General features: G+C 45.4%; 1 protein-coding gene across 2 annotated transcripts in view; it reads right to left on the bottom strand.

The window, feature by feature from the left end:
* The window catches only part of PPP1R36 (protein phosphatase 1 regulatory subunit 36), a 22,890-nt gene extending 1,674 nt beyond the window's left edge, over positions 1–21,216 (bottom strand). Inside the window, exons 1-11 of one of the 2 annotated variants that reach the window (XM_084631271.1) lie at positions 21,120–21,216; positions 18,842–18,906; positions 17,404–17,490; positions 16,487–16,620; positions 16,294–16,360; positions 15,199–15,297; positions 11,258–11,398; positions 3,574–3,616; positions 1,511–1,704; positions 1,226–1,420; positions 1–860 (exon numbers count right to left, since the gene is read on the bottom strand). The exon at positions 1–860 is cut by the window's left edge and continues 1,674 nt beyond it. In XM_084631271.1, the coding sequence (XP_084487397.1) occupies positions 626–860; positions 1,226–1,420; positions 1,511–1,704; positions 3,574–3,616; positions 11,258–11,398; positions 15,199–15,297; positions 16,294–16,360; positions 16,487–16,620; positions 17,404–17,490; positions 18,842–18,906; positions 21,120–21,128 (1,269 nt within the window). In that variant the 5' untranslated portion in view covers positions 21,129–21,216 and the 3' untranslated portion in view covers positions 1–625. Of the gene's footprint in view, positions 861–1,225; positions 1,421–1,510; positions 1,705–3,573; positions 3,617–11,257; positions 11,399–15,198; positions 15,298–16,293; positions 16,361–16,486; positions 16,621–17,403; positions 17,491–18,841; positions 18,907–20,682; positions 20,751–21,119 lie in introns of those variants that run through there. The other variant, XM_084631272.1, reaches the window with a different exon arrangement.
* Positions 21,217–21,247: the final 31 nt, after the last annotated feature.

Below are 21,247 nucleotides of genomic sequence, written 5' to 3' on the forward strand. Positions count from 1 at the left end.
GTTAGCTCCTCATCTGGAGTAAATCAGCATAGCTCCCTTGATTTCAGTGGAGCAACACTGATTTACAATGACTGAGGATCTCCCCCATATCTTCAAATAGTGGGATTCGTCTTTGCTATTCATTTATCAACATTTGTCATGCATTAGTCTGGAGAGATGCATGTGTGCAAAGCTCAGTGAAACACTACAGAAATCAAAAATGAGTAAACACAATACATTAAAAATGTAAGAGGAAATTCCCATAAAACCATCATTTCCAGAACTTTTAATCCTTCTAGGAATCTTCTAGCAATGCAAATTTTAAAGGAATAAATAATAATCATACCTAGCTCTTTTGGTCTATAGATCTCAAAACACTTTACAGAGGGAGTCAGTATCATTATCCCCATTTTACAGATGGGGAAACTGAGGCACCAAGTGGGGGAAATGACTTGCCCAAGGTCACACCGCAAGTCAGTGGCCGAGCCGGGAACAGAAGCTAGGTTTTCTAAATCCCAGTCCAATGCCCTATTCACTACGCTTCACTACCTGTAACAAATAGCCTCTGCTCTTAAAAATGAAGCTTCAAAGTGGTTTACTTAACACATGCTAGAATTACCCTCAATGCTAGAGGGCGCCATTTCTGTTAACCATTTTCAGAGTAGTCCCCCTCCATAGTTGCTCTCGAGAGTACCATGCTCGGGCGACCGATTCCAACTTGGGTGCCTCTGTGGTATGACAAAGCCAGGTCATATGAACTGACTGAGGAACCGTTTCTCTTTATTCTTTGTTCTTCCTCCTCCTCCTCCTCCTCCATCACCCCAATAGGCATGAGAGTGTGGGGATTGAACTTGCTGCGAAGGGCTCCAATGATGCCAACCCTGTTTCGAAAGGAGTCACGGATGTAACTGAAGCACCAGGGCTAAGGAAAACTGGGGTGCAGGGGTGGAATTTGCAACTTTATATGGAAAATTGCGAAGAACTTTACCTGGGTCAGGCATTACCTTGAGGGAAAAACTTCGCCTCTGTGCACAGGGATCATGCACCAATTAAGTCCCCAAATCCCGCTCTCCCACCATGCAGTGGGACTACATTGGTCCTGCTGGGTCTGGGAAGAAACATGGGTGCAGGGGCCTTCAGTTAAGTACATCAGACACACCACCCCCCTGTTAAGGTGGAAGGGCTCTTTAAGTGTCAACCATCCCTTGCAGAAATACAGCCAACATTCATGGAAACAGCTCCTTACTTGGGTGTAAGCTCAACAGTTGAGTAGTCCGGCAGGTTCTTGCTGCTGCTGGTTGGAAGGGTTCTGCCCCGATGCAGGTAATGGTTCTGGAAGAGATACTCAGCATTGTCTTTGGGCAGGGGCAGTAGTGTACTGAGCACCGGCGAGCGCTGGCCAACGACACTCTTTATTGCAGGGCGTCTGGCATATATGCTCCTTCAGAAAAAACAAATGAGGCTTTTGTTTGATCTGGGTGGTGCAGTGCAAACTCCCCTATGTGCCAGGATAACAAGCAAGGAGTGGTACCTGTGATAGGGAAAGATAACTTTCCTCTGATCGGCAGAGACATCTGTTTTCTGCAGGTCGGGGCTGTTCTTCTCTCTCAACGCGGGGTTAAATATGTCAGAGCGAAGAAGCCTGCCCACTTCTTCCTGAATCTCTTGGAAGTACTTCCGTCTGAACACCACCCAGGCCACGTATGTACAGAAGTTGTAGAAGCACTAAACAGAAACAGAGACCAATCTTACCGCATATGGCTGTTCTATAGAGAAAGCCACAGCATACAAAGGGGAGGACCAAATTATCTGCTGGCGTAACTCCACTGAAGTCAACAGAGATACATCAGGATAGAATCTGACCCAGTATCACAGCATATTCTTTACAGTAGAGACTTGTGGCACAGTAGAATGTCTCTTAATGTGACACTTCCCATGACTGATGGCTGTTTTTAGAATCAAACACCCTGAGTCCTGTTCGATATGCTTGTGTTTCAGTTGGAAACAGTAGTGTCTCCCCACACTGAGTCACTGCAATGTCATAGGGATTAAGTGGAGAATAGGACATTACGTTTTAAAAATGTACCGAGAAGACTGGAAATGAAATTACTTACCGAATACTACTACGAGAAATGAGATCACCGCATCTCATCCTTGCTTGGCAACTTCAGTATTAAAAGACCAAAGCTCAGATGTTCACCCAGTTAGCGCCTGGTTAAATACCAGGGATACTTGGCACAGGTTGAACGTGTCCCCATTACATAGAATTTCTGCTAAGAGCTGGTCTATGCCAGAAACTTACATAGCTATAGCTACATCTCTCAGGTGTAAAAAATCCACCTCTGAGATGTAGCTGTGCCGACCTAACCCCTGGTATAGACAGCACTAGGTCGATGGAAGAATTCTTCTGTTAACATAGGGTATGTCTACACTACCTGCTGAATCGGCGGGCAGTGATCGATCCAACGGGGGTCGATTTAACTCATCTAGTCTAGACACAATAAATTGACCCCCGAGCGCTCTCCTGTCCACTCCTGTACTCCAGCACTGCGAGAGGCTCAGGCAGAGTTGACGGGGGAGTGGCAGCAGTCGACTCACCGCAGTGAAGTGAAGACACTGCAGTGAGTAGGTCTAACTATGTCGACTTCAGCTATGTTATTCATGTAGCTAAAGTTGCATAACTTAAGTCGATCTCCCCCCCATGCCCCCACCCCGTGTAGACCAGGCCCTAGTAACAGCCTGTCAGTGAGGTGGATTAACTATATAGTCGGGAGAACCCCTCCCGTCGGTGTAGGTAGTGTCTACACAGAAGTGCTACGGCTCCGCAGCTGTGCTGCTGTAGCATGTCAGGTGTGGACAAGCCCTAAGTAAGCTCATCACAATCCACAGGAGTCCAAAATATCGTATTGGTTTCAAATGTTTTCTATGAATCTGGTGAAGTATGGTATCTGGAAATTAACTGTCAAAACCTGTTCACAGGGCTATTCCTGCATAGACATCCGGAAACGTTACTAAGAATGATGGGAAATGTTACTGTCATCTTTAAGACGGTTACATTTCGGAATCACACAATGCTAGGCTGCAATTGGATTTAACCCGAATGGAAGTTTCAAACTGAACTCTATTTTCTTGCTGATTTTTTTCCTTTCATCACATGCAAACTGCTTTGTTATTGTAGGGTTGCTCATGAAGACTTTGAGCTGCTTTGTTTTATTTTCTGTAGGGACAATGAGGAACAAAATGGAGGCCTTCAAAATTTGAGTAAAAGAGCAAAACACAGGACAAAATTGGTGGCTGACCCATTTTCTCAGTGTATTGTCTCAGCAGGAACAATTCTGAGGACGTGTGTGTTAGTGACAATTTAAACAACTCACTGCTTTCTCCCCCACTAGTTATTCTGGCCCAGAGCCTCAGCTGAAGACATACTGATTTACACCACTAACTTCCACAGAGCTAAGTCAGCTTAGACCAGCTGATGATCTGGCCCAATATCTTAAGCCCAGGGCAGTTACCTTTTGTGATGCTTCCTCGCTTCATCTTATTCTAGGATTAGTGAAAAAGCTCAGTGTCTATCCACGAATGTCTCTTTCTTACCTCAAAGAACTCTCGGTCCTTCTGTGTTGATGATGTTTTTCTCCTAAGACAATCAACAACAGCACAAAGTTAATAGCTGGAGTTATGCTTTCAAGTCTCTGAACAGCATACTGGACACAAATCATATGAAGAAAAGGAGTACTTGTGGCATCTTAGAGACTAACAAATTTATTTGAGCATAAGCTTTCGTGAGCTACAGCTCACTTCATCGGATGCATTCAGTGGACAAGTACTCCTTTTCTTTTTGCGAATACAGACTAACACGGCTGCTACTCTGAAACCTGTCATTATGCAAGGCACTGAATTTAGACGTATGGAGTGGAAATCTATCAAGGTATTTTTCACTGAATGCATCCGATGAAGTGAGCTGTAGCTCACGAAAGTTTATGCTCAAATAAATTTGTTAGTCTCTAAGGTGCCACAAGTCCTCCTTTTCTTTTTGCAAATACAGACTAACACGGCTGCTACTCTGAAACAAATCATATGGCTATCACACAGCTGACTTTTCAACAGCACAGTAAGGCTGGTTGCTGAGCAACCATCTTTACCAGCAATGCAGAGGACCAGTGTCCAAGAGAAAGGCAGGATTTCTGGACTGACTCAAAAAGAAAAGAAAGAAAATCCACAACACTATGTGGCTTAGCTAATTAAATCGGCCAGAGACCAAATGTCATGGGCCTGACAGTTGGAGGTGCTGAGCACATGAGGTTCCCATTCATTTCACATAGAGTTTTGGGTTCTGTGTCTATTAAAATCGGGCCCTGTGGGTGGGATTTTAAAAAATACTCAGCCTTGGTCTAACTTCGCACCCACTGAAGTCAATGGAAAAACTCTCATTGACTTCAATGGGGGCATAGCTAGGATGGGAGCAATATTCGCTCAAAGCTGAGAGACGATACATGAGACATGGAAGGGAGAGGATTTCTGGGACTCAGAGAGGAAATGTAAAACTTTGTAGAAGACTGACAAAGCTTTAGGAGAACAGCCTCTGTTAAAGTATCAGTAGCATTCCTCGTGAAAGGCTTGATCTGGAAGTACATTGATCTCATTCACATCTGTGCCAAATGTTTGGGACACCGGGACAGCTAACCCCTGCCATGGACATACCTGTAGATTTGGAAGGCAGAACCTCAACCTACGAGAAGCCATTCAATCATTCTGCAAGGGGGCAGATTTTGCTCCCACGGAATGAGAAGCAATTCCCCCCCAATCCAGGCCCTACAGATTCCCGCAGGATCTGGGTAGATCCTAAGGGATATGCAAGAGGCTCTGTGCCTCCATGCCAGCACTCAGGGCCACTGTAGCTTTCCCTGGTTTCCGAACAGTGCAGCGCCAATTGTTCCACATGATCAGGGCTTCCCCAGCTGCCACTGCACCCAGAAACCTCAGTACAGAGGGGACAGCAAAAGTGATATGCTCTAGACTGCATGAATTGTTCACTGGCTTTTTTAGTGGCCAGGGGAAAGATGTGCATCCCTACCAGCCCCACTCAATTCCTCTGCCCTCTTTCCCCAAACCTGACACCTCCCCAGCTGCAGATCCCAAACCCCATGTGCTACGCAGGGTCCAAGGTAAGAGATGATGATGGCACAGAGGCAACTGACTCCCTTCAACATGGTAAGGGTAGGAGCCCCTGAGCTTAACAGTGGCCAAGCAACGTGGCCCATTGTCACTGTGGAATTCTAAAGTCACTTCAACAAATTTTGTTGCGCATCAATACCTGTAATGTGCTATCAGCCACGAACATTATAATCGTGAAATCTAACAGTGGATTAAGAAAAATGACCCCTTAAGAGCTGATTTCATCTTTTAGCATGATGTAGCTTGTGCAGTTCCTTAATGACAAAATCCTCCAACTGCTTTCTGCATTCTAGCAAACCCAACCACTCTAAATGAAAGATTGACAGAACATAGCCTTTCAACTGGAGCCCAGCAGGGCTGTGGTCTCCATCCCTCTCCCTTCCAAAGCTAACCATGCAGAGGGAGGTTAACCCAAGAAAATGGCCCAAGGTAAAACTTCCTAAAGTTAGTGGGAAACTTTAGTTCCTGTGTTTGGTGCACTCTTACTCATTAGCTAAGAAAATGATGGCGGAGTTAGGAAAATGGTAAACTTCAACAAGCTCAAGAGGGGGCATTGTCAGAAACATGTGAATGGCTAAGTGAGTGAAGTGCATCCCATGCACTAGAAACCCAGTCAGAAGGAGTCTGTAGAACTGCCAGTGAGTGCAGAAATGAATGCTTTGGACATAGCGGAGGAAAGCACAGCCAAACCCAGACGCCACATTAAGCAGAGGCGTGTGTGCTTATGAAAACACAGGTTTCAGAGAAACACAATGTTCTCTAACTTTTATAGGACCCTGCATCCTGCATGTGGATGCAACTGAAAATAAATGCTTCATATGCCATTTTAGCAACTCTCTGATCCACAGCTATGTGTTTTATGGACTAGGGACCACAACAAGGTCCGGGTGAGTCCTGCCTCAGACTTCAAGTGAGGCCCCCCCGGCTTTAGCCCTATTTGTGTCAGTAATGTATGCAGCTCTGGGCACACAACCTACTTTTCCCCAGAAGGAAATTGGCACTATACAAAAATTGCACAATCTGTCCCAGCAGTTTCAGAGAGAAAGCCAGACACACCTATTCCTTCCTCAGGGTTGGAGACATAAAAGAACTAAAGCTCATACACACAAATAGGTTTGCTGGGGAACTCCTCAAAACACAGTCTGCGATAACATCAAAATAGGACTCCTACGCTGAGCTTCACAAACATTTCAATAATTATTACGTTGCACGTGGATGCCATTTGAAGCCTCACGCTACTCTTCCTCCAGCACAGGCTCCTTTCTAAACCCTTGGAGAAACCCTCACAGGAACAATTAATAACTTAACAACTGGGTATGAATAATTAGTGCAGCTGGGTGGGAAATGCTTTTCCCATCCCTGGAAAAATGTTGAGATTTCAAAAAAAAATTCCTCATTCCAAATCGGGACAAAAAGTCAAAATCTCAAAAATTGTCACAAACCAAAAATCTGAGAAACAATCAGGCTTGGGTCTAGGGTGACCAGATGTCCTGATTTTATAGGGACAGTCCTGAGATTTGGGGCTTTTGCTTATATGGGTGCCTATTACCCCCCAAACCCTGTCCTGATTTTTCACACTTGCTATCTGGTCAGCCTATTTGGGTCAGTTGAAACATTTCATTTCAACCTTTTGGAAATGTTTCGTTTTTGACCTTTTTTGCATTTTTAATTTAATATATATATATAATTAGCTTAGATTTCTAACTGAAAAGTCATATGGAACCAAAGCAACAAATTTTGTCATTTAAAAAATGCTGAAGTGTACTATTTTAGCAATTTCAAAACTTTTTTCCCCAGAAGTTTTTCTAGTTGAGAAATTAGTGGAAACTAACCCTGTCCCATGAACAGTTTCAAAGAATCAGTATTTTCCAACAAAAACACTGACTTGAAAAATTCTCAACCAGCTCTAATAATTAATAAATGTTGATCAGTGTGACACAATAGCACTTGTTTTAGGCAGTCTATGGAATTCCCAGTGACCATTCAGCCATTTCAAGCTAATCTAAGTCAATTTGGGAAAGTTTATATATTATGTATGTAATTGCAAAACAAGTTTGTATCTCTCACAGATGGATAGATGTATGGAATCAAATACATTCATGGTGCGTGGGATTTTCAGTTAACTTCAAGGGGAACAGAGGTAGGCCAATGCTGGGGGCTTTTGAAAATGCCACCCTTAGATTAATAGATAGATAGATAGATAGATAGATAGATAGATAGATAGATAGATAGATAGATAGATAGATAGTCTTCTTAGGCCATGTCTACACTACAAAATTAGGTCAACCTAATTTACGTTGGCATACAACCACCACAATTATTTAATCGCTTGTGAGTGTGCACACTTGGCTCCTTGTGTTGGCAGTGCGCATCCTCACTAGGAGTGCTTGTATCCATTGTATGGTCAGTGTGGGGGATTGTGGGAAGGTCCTGAAAGCCAGTAACAGTCAATGTAAGCAACACAGTGTCTACACTGACACTGCGTCAACTTAATTACATCATCTGTGACTCTACGCTGCTCAGGAAAGTGATGTTACCAAATCAGTGCGGAGAGGCCTTTATGTTGGCAGGAGCCAAATTTAAGTGAAGTCGCTTGGACAGCTAGGTTGACACAAGGCAGCTTATGTAGACCTAACCATGTAGTGTAAACCAGGCCCTAGACTCTAAGCTCTTTGAGTCAGGGACCACATCTACCCCTATGTTTCTACAGAGCCTGGCACAGTGGGGCCCCAATCCTGTTCAGAGTCTCTGGGCACAATTGTAATGTAAATACTAAATAATACTGACAATTCTCATTCACATCTCTTCACTTTTTACCCAGATTGTTGCAGGGTTTTTTTTTTAAAATAAACTCTATATATAGCTACAACTCTGCTCCTTTCCCTCTACCAGGAAAGAGAAGGGAGAGAACTGGCAGCAGACTCAATAAGTAGGGCAGAGCTCCTGTTCCATTGATTTCTTGTCCAGGGAGTTTTATCCTAGCAAGGACAGTGAATAGATCAGTTTTTCAGAACCAGTAGCTCTAGCTGGCCCGAGAAGACATTGCACAAATTGGGTCTTGTACCTGCAGCCTTTGAGGCTGTATTACAGTCTGTGCTCCAACCGGAAAAATAAAATGCTGGCATGACTCTCCCTGTCCAATCAGCAAGAAAATGAAAACAACCCCACAGCACCACCCTAAACGGCAATCAGCCCAGAGATCCAGCAGCTGGTCACACAATGCTGTGGCCCCAGGGTGCACAGGGAGTACTGCGCTGTGCTCTTTACTCCTCATGCTTCAGGGCCTCATGAATGTGGGGCACACGCTGGGTGAGAGCACTGTGGGATCTCCCTGGGAAATCAGGAGAGCTCCCCCAGGTCTGCTCACATTGCAGGTTACCCTATCCTCTTCATTAACGGGAGTGGAGGGACAGATGGACGGACAGACAGACAGACACACACCCCATTCACCAAGCTAGCACAGAAGAGTGTTTGAGCCAGAGACCCCCATGCCTGGAAGGTGGACAGTAGACTGCCCTCCTCTCAGCTCCGAGGGATAATACAGCATCATGCAGGAGTATGAGCAAATAAGACATGATTTTGTAGCCTCAGCACCATGTGGTCTCTCATTCATTTGATTATGTCCCTCTCATTCTCTCCTTCCATCTTCCAGTTTCACCTTCATCCCTTATTACTACTCTCTCCTCTTCTTCCATGTCCCTCTCCATTTCCTCCTCCATCTTTCCTTCCCCCTTTTCCATGGATCCCTCGTCTCCTCCAACACACCCTTCTCTCCTTCCCCATCTCTCTTGCCCTCTGTACCTTTTTTTCTCCCCTCTCTCCATCCCTCCCAGTCCTTGGTTGGTTCATGCTGACCATGCTTCAGGCTAGCTCCAATGCAGGATCTTCTGGCTGGCCAGCGCTGTACTACTGCAACCCATGAGTCAACAGGCCAGCACACCACAGCTCCATGCTTAGTGTGCAGTGTAGTCATACCCTTAAAGCACCCAATCCCCCTCCTGCTGCTGCTGCCCACGCTCCCAAAGTGCAGCCTCTTCTCTTCATGCTCCAGCCCTCTTCTGCTCCTATGGCCTTTCTGCAACTCCCACGCCCAGCTTTGCTCTTGCACTAGCTCACACCGAGCAAGAGAGGAAGGTATGTTGGGATCTGAAGAAAGGCTTGAGGCAGCCAACAGTTACAGTAGCTGGTTGCATGTTACCCTTCCTCTACAATTCACATTCAAGATCTGGGATGGATGGGCATCAGCAACTCTGCTTTGGAAAGAGTCGGTACTGTGGCAACCTAAATCTGGAGGGACTGGGGAACAGCTTGATCATGGAAGTAGATAGGAAAAGGCTTCAGCAACAGGAGAGCAATCATAGAATATCAGGGTTGGAAGGGACCTCAGGAGGTCATCTAGTCCAACCCCCTGCTCAAAGAAGGACCAATCCCCAATTGTTTTTGCCCCAGATCCCTAAACGGCCCCCTCAAGGATTCAGCTCACAACCCCGGGTTTAGCAGGCCAGTGCTCAAACCACTGAGCTGTCCCTCCCCCCGACAGTGTGGATGGGCTGTACCAGCATAGTACGCTGGTGCCTAGCAGCTCACTGATCACAAGGAGGTATGTGACATAGCACTGGTATCACAAGATGATATATTGCATGGATTAATTAGTTTACCTTTCTCCTTCTAAGAGGTATTAACCTTCCCTCCTCCCTGCTACGTTGCCCTCACAATTTCCCCTGAGGTTTAGGAAATGGCAATTAATGTCAGCACTGTCATTTGCCCAGTTGACTGTGCTGGACCCACTCAATACCACATCGTTCCTATAGCCACCAAGGCTTCTGCACAGCTGGATCTGAGCAGCAAGTCAGGTATCCAAAGCCCTGCTGCAATGTGTTGCAGTCCTGTGGCCTATGTAATGCAGAAGGTCAGACTAGAGGACACAGTGGTCCCATCTGGCCTTGCACTCTCTGAATCACTTGGCAGGCCTCCTATTTATAACAAAAGTCAATATTTTCCGAGCTGCTCACTCAGCCCTGGCCAGTGCTTTCCCTCCTGCCATGCTCACTCGGACTGGGTTATTGTGGGCTTTTGTCTTTGTCAAAGAAAAGGTCTAGTTAGCCTGCAAGTGGGAGGCATGACTGCAGCATATCTAGACGTACCTAGGCTAGATCAAAGCCAGCGTGAGTAACACTAGCAATGAAATCACAGCACATGGGAGGCTGCACAGGTTAGCCCTGCCCGCCTGGAACACCAGGACACAGCTGCCACCCATACCTCTGTGGCTTCAATGTTATTCTTACTCGAGCTAGCTTTGATCTAGCTAGATCACAGCTGACTTGGGTATGCCTACACCTGCTGCAATCACACCTCCTGAGCATAGGCACCGACTTTCCCTCTTTCCCATGGTGCTCGACCCTGCTCTGCCCCCGGCCCCGCCCCCACTCAACCCCTTCCATGAGGCCCCACCCGTGCCCCGCCCCCATTCCAACTGCTTCCCCAAAGTCCCCACCCCAACTCCATCCGCTCCCTGCCCCTATTCCAACTCCTTCCCCAAATCCCCGCCCTGGCCCCACCTCCTCCCTGCCTCCTCCCCTGAGCACGCCACGTTCCCACTGCTCCCACCCCCGAGCATGCTAACACTGCCAAACAGCTGTTTGGCGGCGGCTGGGCGGGAAACGCTGGAAGGTAGGCGGAGGAGCAGGGACGTGGCGCACTCAGGTGGGAGGAGGAGGTGAGGCGGGGGGTGAGAGGAGCTTGGCTGCCATGGTTGCAGAGCACTCACTAATTTTTCCCCATGGATGCTCCCGCCCTGGAGCACCCACGGAGTCAGCACCTATGCTGCTGAGTGCAGTGCAGACATACCCAAAATGAGGGCCCTGGCCCATGCTTGGACTGGCTGGATGTCAGGTGTAATGGCAACAATTGCCTCCACAAGCAGTGTAAAGTCAAAGTAGATGTAGTTAGGTCAACACAGTGTCAGTGTAGACACCATGTTGCTTATGTCGACTGTTACTGGCTTTCGAGAGCCATCCCACAATGCCCCACATTGACTACCGTCAATACAAGCACACCTGGTGAGGAGTCATCATAGGGAACATTATTCAGTGCATTTCCTTACTTTCCACAAGCCATGTGATGCTGCGCAGGCCTTCCTAGTCCAAGAATAAGGAGGCAGTACACCTTGGCAAGGTGTTTCTTGGTTCCTGCTAGCTTAGCCAATGTCTCCTCCAGTTCTTTTTGGTCTAACACACTGGGGTTTCTGTTTTAAAAGAAGGAAAAATAGTTATTTTAAAGGGTGTTCTGTTTCGGTGAGATATGTCTGAATGTTTATGAAAGGAAAGAATATGGATCAACCATCACACCGCATGAACCAACCCAGAGGACCCGTTTACAGTCAGATTGATTTAGAGCATTTTCAGGGCTGGAGGGGCAACACAGCATGGGACTTGGCCCCATAAGCTCTCTATGGCCCTGCAGGGCTGCAAGCTCCACATCCACAGATTGCCAGGGAACTCTCTCTGGTCTTCCCAAGCTTGTAAACCCTTCTTGTAGCCTAGACAGGGATCCTTGGGACTTCTTGCAAGTTCAGATATACACCCCGGTACTGCAAACAGATCCGTATATTGGCACACTTCATTGTACGATTGGGGCCACGCTGAGCAAACATCTCCAAAATCCTTCCAAAAAATACTGAAAGGTTCTCATCCTCTTTTAGGACAAATTAATAAAGCAAATGTAGAACTCTCAGACTAAACCATTTTTGAAATATGGGATTCCAGGAACAATAAAAGTAGAAGATTATTTTTAGAAAGTGAAGAAAACACTTGTTTTTATGTTTTCGAGCTCAAACTGCCACCCAGGGGGTGGAGTGACTTTCACTGCTTTTTGGAAGGGTGGCTGGCTGAGTTTGGAGTTCTTTGCTCAGTGTATCTGTAAGAAATCTGCTAAGAGTCAGAAGAGCACCAAGTGAAGATAAAACACAGAGGTTGTCTTTCTTTACCATACCCAGATCTGAAACCAGATTGACAGAGTCTTGGCAAAAGGAATCTAGATGAACCCAGAGAGGCTTTGACATGAATGCCTCAATAACCTTCCAAAGCAAGAATGTTTGAAACGCAGAGGTGAGTTCAGTCAATTTACATACTCTTTAGCAAGAACCTAACTACTCACCGTTTAAGTGGACAGCATCTTGCCTTTCCAGATGGAGACACTAGCAATTTCAGGACCTGCAGATCATCTTACTGGTTGCAGCCCACAGCACTACCAGTGAATCCAAGACCACCATATGTGAAATCTCATTTATGATTTATGGATCTCATTTATTTATTTATGACTAAGGCTACGTTTTAGTCACGGGTATTTTTAGTAAAAGTCATGGACAGGTCACGGGCACTACACAAAAATTCACGGCCCGTGACCTGTCCATGACTTGTACTATATACCCCTGACTAAATCTTGGAGGGGAGGCAACTTGGGGATTCCGCAGGTGCTTATGGGGGGCAGCCCGGGAGGCACCGCGGGTGCTCGTGGGGGGGCGGCCCTGGGGGCACCATGGGTGCTCAGGGGGCAACCTGGGGGTGCCGCAGGTGCTTGGGGGGCAGCCCAGAAGTGCTGCAGGTGCTGGGGGGGAGCAGCCCAGGACACCGGCTGGTGCTGGGGGGAACGGGCAGTGGCGTGCAGCCCAGGATACACACTGGTGCTGGGTGGGGGGGTTGGCGGGGCTGGCAGGCTCCCTACCCGGTGCCTCATGGCTCCCCGGAAGTGGTGACATGCTCAGCTCCTAGCTCCACACACTGTCTCCACCCCAAGTGCCGGCTCCGCAGCTCCCATTGACTGGGAAGTGAGGGAGGGACGTGTCGCCACTTCCGATGTGCCCACCAAGATAAGCGCCTCCCACTGCCCTCACCTCCTCCCATGCCCCAACCCCCAGCCCTGAACCCCCTCCCACAGCCAAACTCCTGCTACTGCTGTGGGGAGGCGGTGGCCCGAGACTGCCCCAGCAGCAGCCAGTGCTATGGCAGTGTCTACATTTAAATTGCGCTCCCGCTGACGTAACTGCCCTGCTACGCCAACTTAATAACTCTACCTCCACAAGTGGTGGAGAGTCAAGGTCGATGTAGTTAGGTCAACACAGTGTCAGTGCAGACACTGTGTTACTTCTGTTGCCTGTTACTGGTTTTCGCAATGCCCCACACTGACAGTGGACGTCGTGGTGAGGACGTGCACCGCTGACACAAGGAGCACAGTGTAGACATGCACAAGCGATGTAATTACTGCAGAAGCTGCATGCCAAGGTAAGTTATGTCGACTTAATTTTGTAGTGCAGACATGGCCTTACAGGGTCAGGCAGACACCTCACCTATGGATCTGGAGTTTATCAATCCTACAGACAGGGCTGTCCCTAAAGGGGTGCAGGGCCCGGGGCAGAAGTGACGGATTCGTCTCTTCTGGGACCGATCGCACCAGCCAATCGCCCCAGCCCACAGGGCTCCCCAGAGCGCGGGGCCCGGAGCGATCACCCCAATTCGCCCTACCCAAGGGACGGCTCTGCCTACACAGCCAAAGACAAATCCCTAGCAGTCTGTCCTACAAAAACAAACAAACTTGTCACACTTTATATTAAGGCTCCACTTACAAATGGATTATAAAGGATTGAGTGAGAGAAGCAGGAGAAACACAGAAGGAAACAGAGAAGGCTGTAAGGAATTACCAGGTATAGCCACAGAAGCATTGGTAGCATAACCCTGAGAAAAAGCTGAGAGAGAGAGAGAGCTTTTAGTAACAGTGCTAGCAGAAAAGAGGGTTGGAACTCTGAGCAAAGACACTGTCTCCTGTTGTTTGATTCCTCCTGTGTTCATCAAAACAGGACTTCGTTCATTCTTTGTAAATAAACTGGAGTACATCCAAGAGATAACTGATTCTGTTATCAAGTTCTCCTCCTAACAAAAGCAACCCACAATACCTTGCATTTTGTCTAACCACTTGGGTCAAAACCAAATAACAGTATATAACCAGCTCACATATACTTCTCATACTGTAACATGCTTATAACATGTAGTCACACTTTATAAACCATTTATAAGTGGAGCCCTAAAACAAAGTGTGGCCCAAAAATCAAATCTTCCTGAGGCACAAGACCACAGATGAAAAATTTCAGGTGGAATCTATTTGTGTAAGGACACTGATGGGGGTTGAAATCAGGCATATGATGGAAAGCTACTTTCAATCTTAGCTACTTTGGAATTTCTATTCTAGCTCCATAATATATGGGCATTAATTTGGCAGGTAGCCTGGACATAACAACCTGCTTAGGGTTGTTATGTCAAAAATCCTGCTGAAAGCTAGGAAAGAGGTTGAAATGTCACAAGCTGCTGATTGACTCAACTTTGTGCAGAGGGATACACACCTTTGCTCATTTATAATAGCTGCTGTAAATTATGTGGGACACTAGTGAACAACTATCTGATTACTTGGGGCCCTATCTTGCAAATGCAAAGGGCTGGGCTTAGTGCTTACTACCATGACTTATCCTAGTGAAGAAAAAGGAAATATAAATTGTAGTTTATTAGCACTGCAGTAGCATCTAGAGGCTCGAGTTGAGATGGTGGCCCCATTTCATTAGGCACAGTGTGTATTGACATAGGAAGAGGCAGTCCAGGCCCCAAAGAGCATATAGTCTAAATAGACAAGACAGACAAAGGAGAACAAACATATTAGGAAGGGAGGAGAGACTATTCTTAGTGAGCAGTATGTCTAGGACTATATGTTTGTAGGATTGGGCCCTCCACCTTTAACCCTGTAAACGGTGCCTGTTTGTGTCAGCATCTCAAAACATACCCATAATGCTCCCCTTGTACATAAAAGACCTTTACATTCAAATGTACCAACAGAGACAGTAATGGGAAATCTAGTCTGTATCTACTATGAGCCCAATCCTGCAGTAATCCTTGCTCATGTGTGGTGTCCCATTGAAGCAACGGTACTATTCACTTGAGTAAGGCCTGCCTGCACAGGGAGGGTCAGGCCCTGTGCCTTAAATCAGTAAAGCCTCTTACTTACACCATAAAAGATTTGGGTTTCTTTTCCAGGGCCATTTTTTCCAGATAATACGATAAATAGAAAAGCAGAGCCATGAGGAACTCATCCAGCTGCTTACTCCTAAATGGAAGACAGCAAGATTACCTTCATGTATGTAATACTACTGATGTAAGTCTGAATCTAAAAGCATGTCCTTGCCCCAAAGCACCTACAGTCTACCAACACTTAGTACTTAGCCTAGAGCTTCCTACCCTAGTAGACCTATTCATAGTAGTAAGCACTACACCCACTAGTAAGGGTTTGCAGGGACATGCCCCTACAGAAATACTAAACAACACAGTCCAAGAAGCATGCTGAAGAGTGGATCTGCATGTGGACATTCCAGGAGATGGGCCTTCTGAAGCAGGTGGGTTGTAAAACATATGACTTCTCTGTACAAAATACATCGTTAAGTGTGGAACCCACATTTAAAAATCCAAGCAGAAAAACGCTTCTCTTCTCAAGTGATCATTCCCTTATGGCTAGATTGTGGCTGTAGGCAGGGCCCTGAGCAAAAGGTAGTACGGAAGTGGTACCACCCCATTGTGCCTCAGGGACATATCTCTGAGGTACAATTCCTTCTCCGCTTCCCTCTTGTTCTGGGCAGCAGAGAACTAATTTACTGTTGACAAATACCAGCACCAAATTCTGAAGCCTTCTGCACCAGCTCAGCGGTTCTAGTATTGGCAGTGCAGAACAAAGGCTCCACCTTGTTCTTTCCTCCCTTCTAGGGCCTAGTGCCGGACCCGATGTGTGGGTAAGCCTGCATGGGGATGCAATTAGAATGACTACCCTGAATGAGTGTTTAGCCCCAAATCACAATCTAGCCCTTAGTAAACACAGTGAAAGACCCTTTCATAAGAGTAAGGGAATTAATTTGCTGTACTCTGTTAGGGCTGAAATGCATTTGGTAGCACTTTCCACTGAACTTTATAGATGAGAGATTTTAAATCTCTAATATTTCGCTCTCCACTTTTTACAAGCTCTGAATCGATCACTATCAGTTATTAAAACACACAGCACACACACACACACACACACACACACAATTCTTAGAACAAATTCCAGACTACATACCTCATAACTGCTGTAAAAGATGGTATATGATATGATTCATCTTCTTGTACCAGAAACAAAGCAGCATCTAAAAATGCACGAAGTGGAAAAAATGGATGTCAAAAATATTTCTGAGGAAAAACTTTTAGAGGAAATACTTTTCTAATCTGTAAGGATAACACTGTGCTGAGACCAAATGACAGTGTTTACTCACATTTAACATCATCTAATGTAACACACTCATTTTGTCCCCGCTTTGACAGCCTAGGGGATTTCTCTTCTTGTATATTCATTCTTTTCTCAGGGAATCTTGCACCAAACAAATCTCGAAACATACTAGGAGTCGATCTACAGGCAGGATTTAAAAAACATTGTTAATTCCACTTATCTGGGTTACAGTCAGATAAAAGCTTGCTGTTAACATCTGGGACGTTCTCTTTTCAGTTGATTCAATTTAAAGATGAAACTGGTAGTTAAAAAATGTTTGATGACTACTCTGAAGTCTTTCTTTCTTTCTTACTTTCTTTCTTTCTTTCACAAGCTATTGCAAGTAGACCACATCCAGCCAACCAAGGTCCTTCAACTCTTCAGAGCACTTCTGAATGTGGTTCTTTCATTTGGTAATATAATAAATTGTGACCATACTACATAGGTCAAAGACATTTTAGGTTATGGGTGGTAAAGAGAAAAGTTAACTGTGCCTTTTACTGTATTCCAATCTAGTCCATGTGTAACATAAATAATAATGGTAACAACAAATGTAATCTTTGAAGTACTTTACAACATGAATTAATTAATCCATCCTCACAAGACCCCTCTCTATAGATAAGTATTATTGTCTCCATTTTAACAGATGTGGAAACAGAGGCAAAGATCTTCAGTGCATTGCCCACAACCAAAAGGAGCTGGAGTCAGAGCTAGGAATAGACATTAGGAGTTCCTGGCTCCAGGTCCTGTGCTCAGACCACTAACCACACAGCCTGAAATGACTGCTGAAGTGACAGATTACTTTCTGCCTTAAATACTTTGTTAAATCAAGATAAAATATAAATTCTTAAAACTATAAGCAAAAGGTCCCACCCAAATAATGCTGCTTTCCTGTTTCAACCAAGTGAGTTTAAACTGGAATACCTGTCTAGTGTTTTACTACCCATTTCCTGAAAATGGATGGTTTTGCCCTTCTTGAGTTTCTCTTTAGCATCTGCGGTGGGGATGGAGCTGTAACACATATAGAGTGAACATTCAGAAAGGTAAAGTGCAATTGGACAGGGAAGTGGTGCAACAAATTCAGTATATACTGCAATTTAACACCCACATGTTTGGGCCTCCCTGTGACACTGAGACAAATCTCTGAACTGTGATTGGGTCAGACATTCCTTTTGCTATCCATCGAGGCAGGTTTAGAAAGGGACAAATATATCTGATGAATTTCATATCCTCCCACTCCTGCATCTGCCACACAGAGCACTGCAAGGTAGGAGAGAAATAGGAAGGGAAAGTTTGTTTCCTGACCTATGGCCTGCTCCTGCTCCCACTGAAATCAGTGAGCACAGGACTAGACTCTTATGTCTATGTCTCAGAGAGGATAGGCTTGAAAAGTGAGCCATCTTGTTCCAGAGTTTGGTGTCAGGGTCCCTGTACACTGTGGGACACAAGAAACTGAGGAAACCCACTAAACCTTAGAGCCGAGAGGCTGGTAGACTTGCTGGGACCCAGTCTTTAAAGGGGCGTGTGTAATGGGCAGAGTAGGGAAGAGACAGTACACACAGGAGGAATCCACGCCTGAGAAAGATCTGGAATGCATATGAAAGGGGCAGGGAGGCAACAAATGGGAGTCATGTGTGACCGACTCCAAATCATCCGCCCTGCATGGCACATACACTGTCAGCTGTTTCAGGAAAGCACAGGGAGCCTATATTTTTTTCAGTGGCCCAAATTTTTTGTAGATTTCGGCCCATTAAAGTCTTAATCCACAACTGCCACAAAAATGTAAAAAATAATCATGTTTAAGGGCAATATCACCCCTTGAATGGCACAGGTGTATTATGCCTACAGTTCCTGGGTGCTTGAAAGTACTTCAGGATCAAACATAGCAGTGGACACAACTCCATGTCTTCAGTGAAGTTGCACTCAGTGCTTCAGTTCTGAATTTGGCCTTTGACTTTCAGAGCATTGTTTCAGGCATGTGCCTAGCTGATATAACATGCCTTGCTGGAATCCTCTTGTAGTGAATTCTGCTGGAGAGTAGTGCAAGGCAAATGTCACTAACATATTCATTATTTCTATGGCAAATTTCTCTTTCCATTAATCTATGGGGTAAACAACAACCCTAGGAGGTTAGTGTCACTAACATGTTAGTATAATTAACCTTTTACAGGCGCAGAAACTGAGGCACAAGGTCTACAGAGTGAGAGTTAAAAAGCTATTCCCTCCACAGGGAAAACAAATATGTAGGGCCTGGTCCTGCAGCTCATATTTGGGCAAAACCCCATTGGGATCCAATTTTACCTGCATAAGGACTACTGGATCAAGGCCTTAGTTTATACATTTTACAAATTGTAACTTTTACCTTGCAAATTCGAGTGTGTTGGTATCCTCTTTCCAGTACCACACCCCTGGGGCTATTTTTATCATCTACAAAAATTAAAATATAATGTCATGTGTAAACTCTTTAACTTCTTTTTAAAATCTAATCCAGGCATATTCTCAACCCAATTAAACAAAGTATTTATAACACAAACACTATGTAGTTTGACCAGTTTGGTCTGTCTCAATTGTTCATTTCACCCACATGTTGTCAGGCAAGTCCCTGAGAACTGGTTCCTGAACTGGCCAAACAGACAAAATCTTTGGGATCAAAAGCTGACTGGCTAAGGAAGAGAAAAACGGGTTTTTAATTCTTTTTTGCTTATTTCAGATTCTAAAGAAGGCCTGAAAGATTTGCTGGGGGTTTTAACTTTTCTTTTAACATTAGAAATTTAAATCATCCTTACATTGGAAGACTCTGGAAATCCAGTAAATGCAAAGCTATTAAGAACAGAAAGGGGTTTTAGTCAGTCTCTTTAAAACACATTTTTTGTTTGTTTCTGGTAACATCTATTTTACTTCAAGGACTATTTAAGACTTTGGAGAAAGAAAATCTTTGTTAAAGATACAGCAGGTTCCATGCTTATTTAACTTAGGTATGAAGAGTTCGCAAAACATCTTTTAGACCTCCCAGTGGTCATCCAACAAAACCAGAGAAGATAAGATTTTACATTCTTTGTCTTTCCAACTGAAAAGTAAGGAGAAAAAAAACTTTGGAAGGAAAAAAAACCCATCAAAAACCTTTCAGTCTTCTTTATACATCATTAAAAAGGAAAGATTGCAAAGGTTTAAAAAACCCTTTGCAAGTCACCTTTAAGATAACATGCATCCAGTTGCTGGGACCCTTTCTCTTTAGCTAAGGATAATTAGTTTAAATTCAGTATTGCATTAATTTTTGTCACTTTTTGCCAGCTGACCAACCAGTTTCACAGAAATCCACACAGACACTGACTCAGTTCTAAAATGTTGTCAGAATACTGGACTTAAGGCTTGTCTACATGGCCCCACAGTCACAGTGTGGATGACAGGGGTGTGAATTGCAGTGCCTTGTGTAGATCCTGCTAGCATGAACTAAAAGGACTATGTTTCAAACAGGACTATGCTAATGTAAACTTGGTACCTTTTAGATCATATTAGCAGGGTCCACCTGGGGTAGTGAGAGCGCAACACTTTAAAGTGTACCCCAGTTCACATGCCAGTAGTTCGCATTGCAGGGTCGTGTGGACAAGACCTTAGAATATCAAAATAATTTAATGTCAGCAGAAGGCAACCTGTATAATGGTTAGAGCCCTGAACTGGGAGTCAGGAGATCTGGGTTTTATTCCTGATGCTTACACTAACCTATTGTATGATCTTGGCCTCTGGCCTCATTGGGCCTCAATTTTTCCAACTGTACAATGGAAATAATACCCACTTTTTTTAAGTGTTTTGCAATCCTCTGATGAAAGGGGTTGCATAAATGCAGTATCTTGAGATTGTAAACATGGGATTATCAATTCAGTTATAGATCAAGTAGAAGAAGGTGGTTAGTGATGCAGAAGATGGATAATCAGATACAAGTGTAAACAATGATAGCAAAACAGAATAAAGAACTTTACTGTGTCTGCAAACTATACTGTGCAGACATAACTCTCTGGCTGCTTGCTTGAATGTGTGGTCATTTATGGTCATTAAAACCAAAATGGCAGGCGGTTTAATTTGTCTTTTGATAGCAAAGAATTATAATTCTCACTGATATACTACAGCACCTTCCACCACTAGAAGATCTCTAAGAAGGCAACTTCCCTAGGAGGTTAGTGTCACTAACATGTTAGTATAATTAACCTTTTACAGGCGCAGAAACTGAGGCACAAAGTCGTTTTCCAAAGTCCTCAATGGAGCTGGAAAGAAAACCCAGGAGTCCAGACTCCAGTAGAAAAGCTACCACGCCGCTCTCCTCTCCCCTACATTAGTGGGCAAATCCAAAATAAACAGCAGGTAGGAGATCACCGTTGCTCCCCTACAGGGGATCACTTTGCGGACTGCGCAGACAGCTTGCGCTTGGCCCCTCTGGCTACTTTAGGGGCTGCGGGCACGCCTGCGAGCTGCTGCCGGGGCTCTCCCGGGGCTCTCCCGGCTCGGGCTCTTCGCAGGCGGTACCTGCGTGCGGGGCCGCCGCCCGCAAGGCAAGAATGGGACTCGAGAGGCGATTGACCAGCCTCTGCCGCCATCCAACCCTCCACGAGGCAGCGAACCCTTCTCCGCGGCCAGGGCAGACTCACCGCTTGCATGGTGCCTGGGAGCCCGCCGGCCGCAGGGAGGAGAGGGCGGCGGCTGGAGGCACTGTTTACAGCGGGTCTCCCGGTAACAGCCCCTGGAAACCACAAGTTCCAGCGCGCAAGGAGCGCCG

Source organism: Lepidochelys olivacea (assembly GCF_965140295.1).
Source record: "Lepidochelys olivacea isolate rLepOli2 genome assembly, chromosome: 6".
Classification (NCBI taxonomy): domain Eukaryota; kingdom Metazoa; phylum Chordata; order Testudines; family Cheloniidae; genus Lepidochelys; species Lepidochelys olivacea.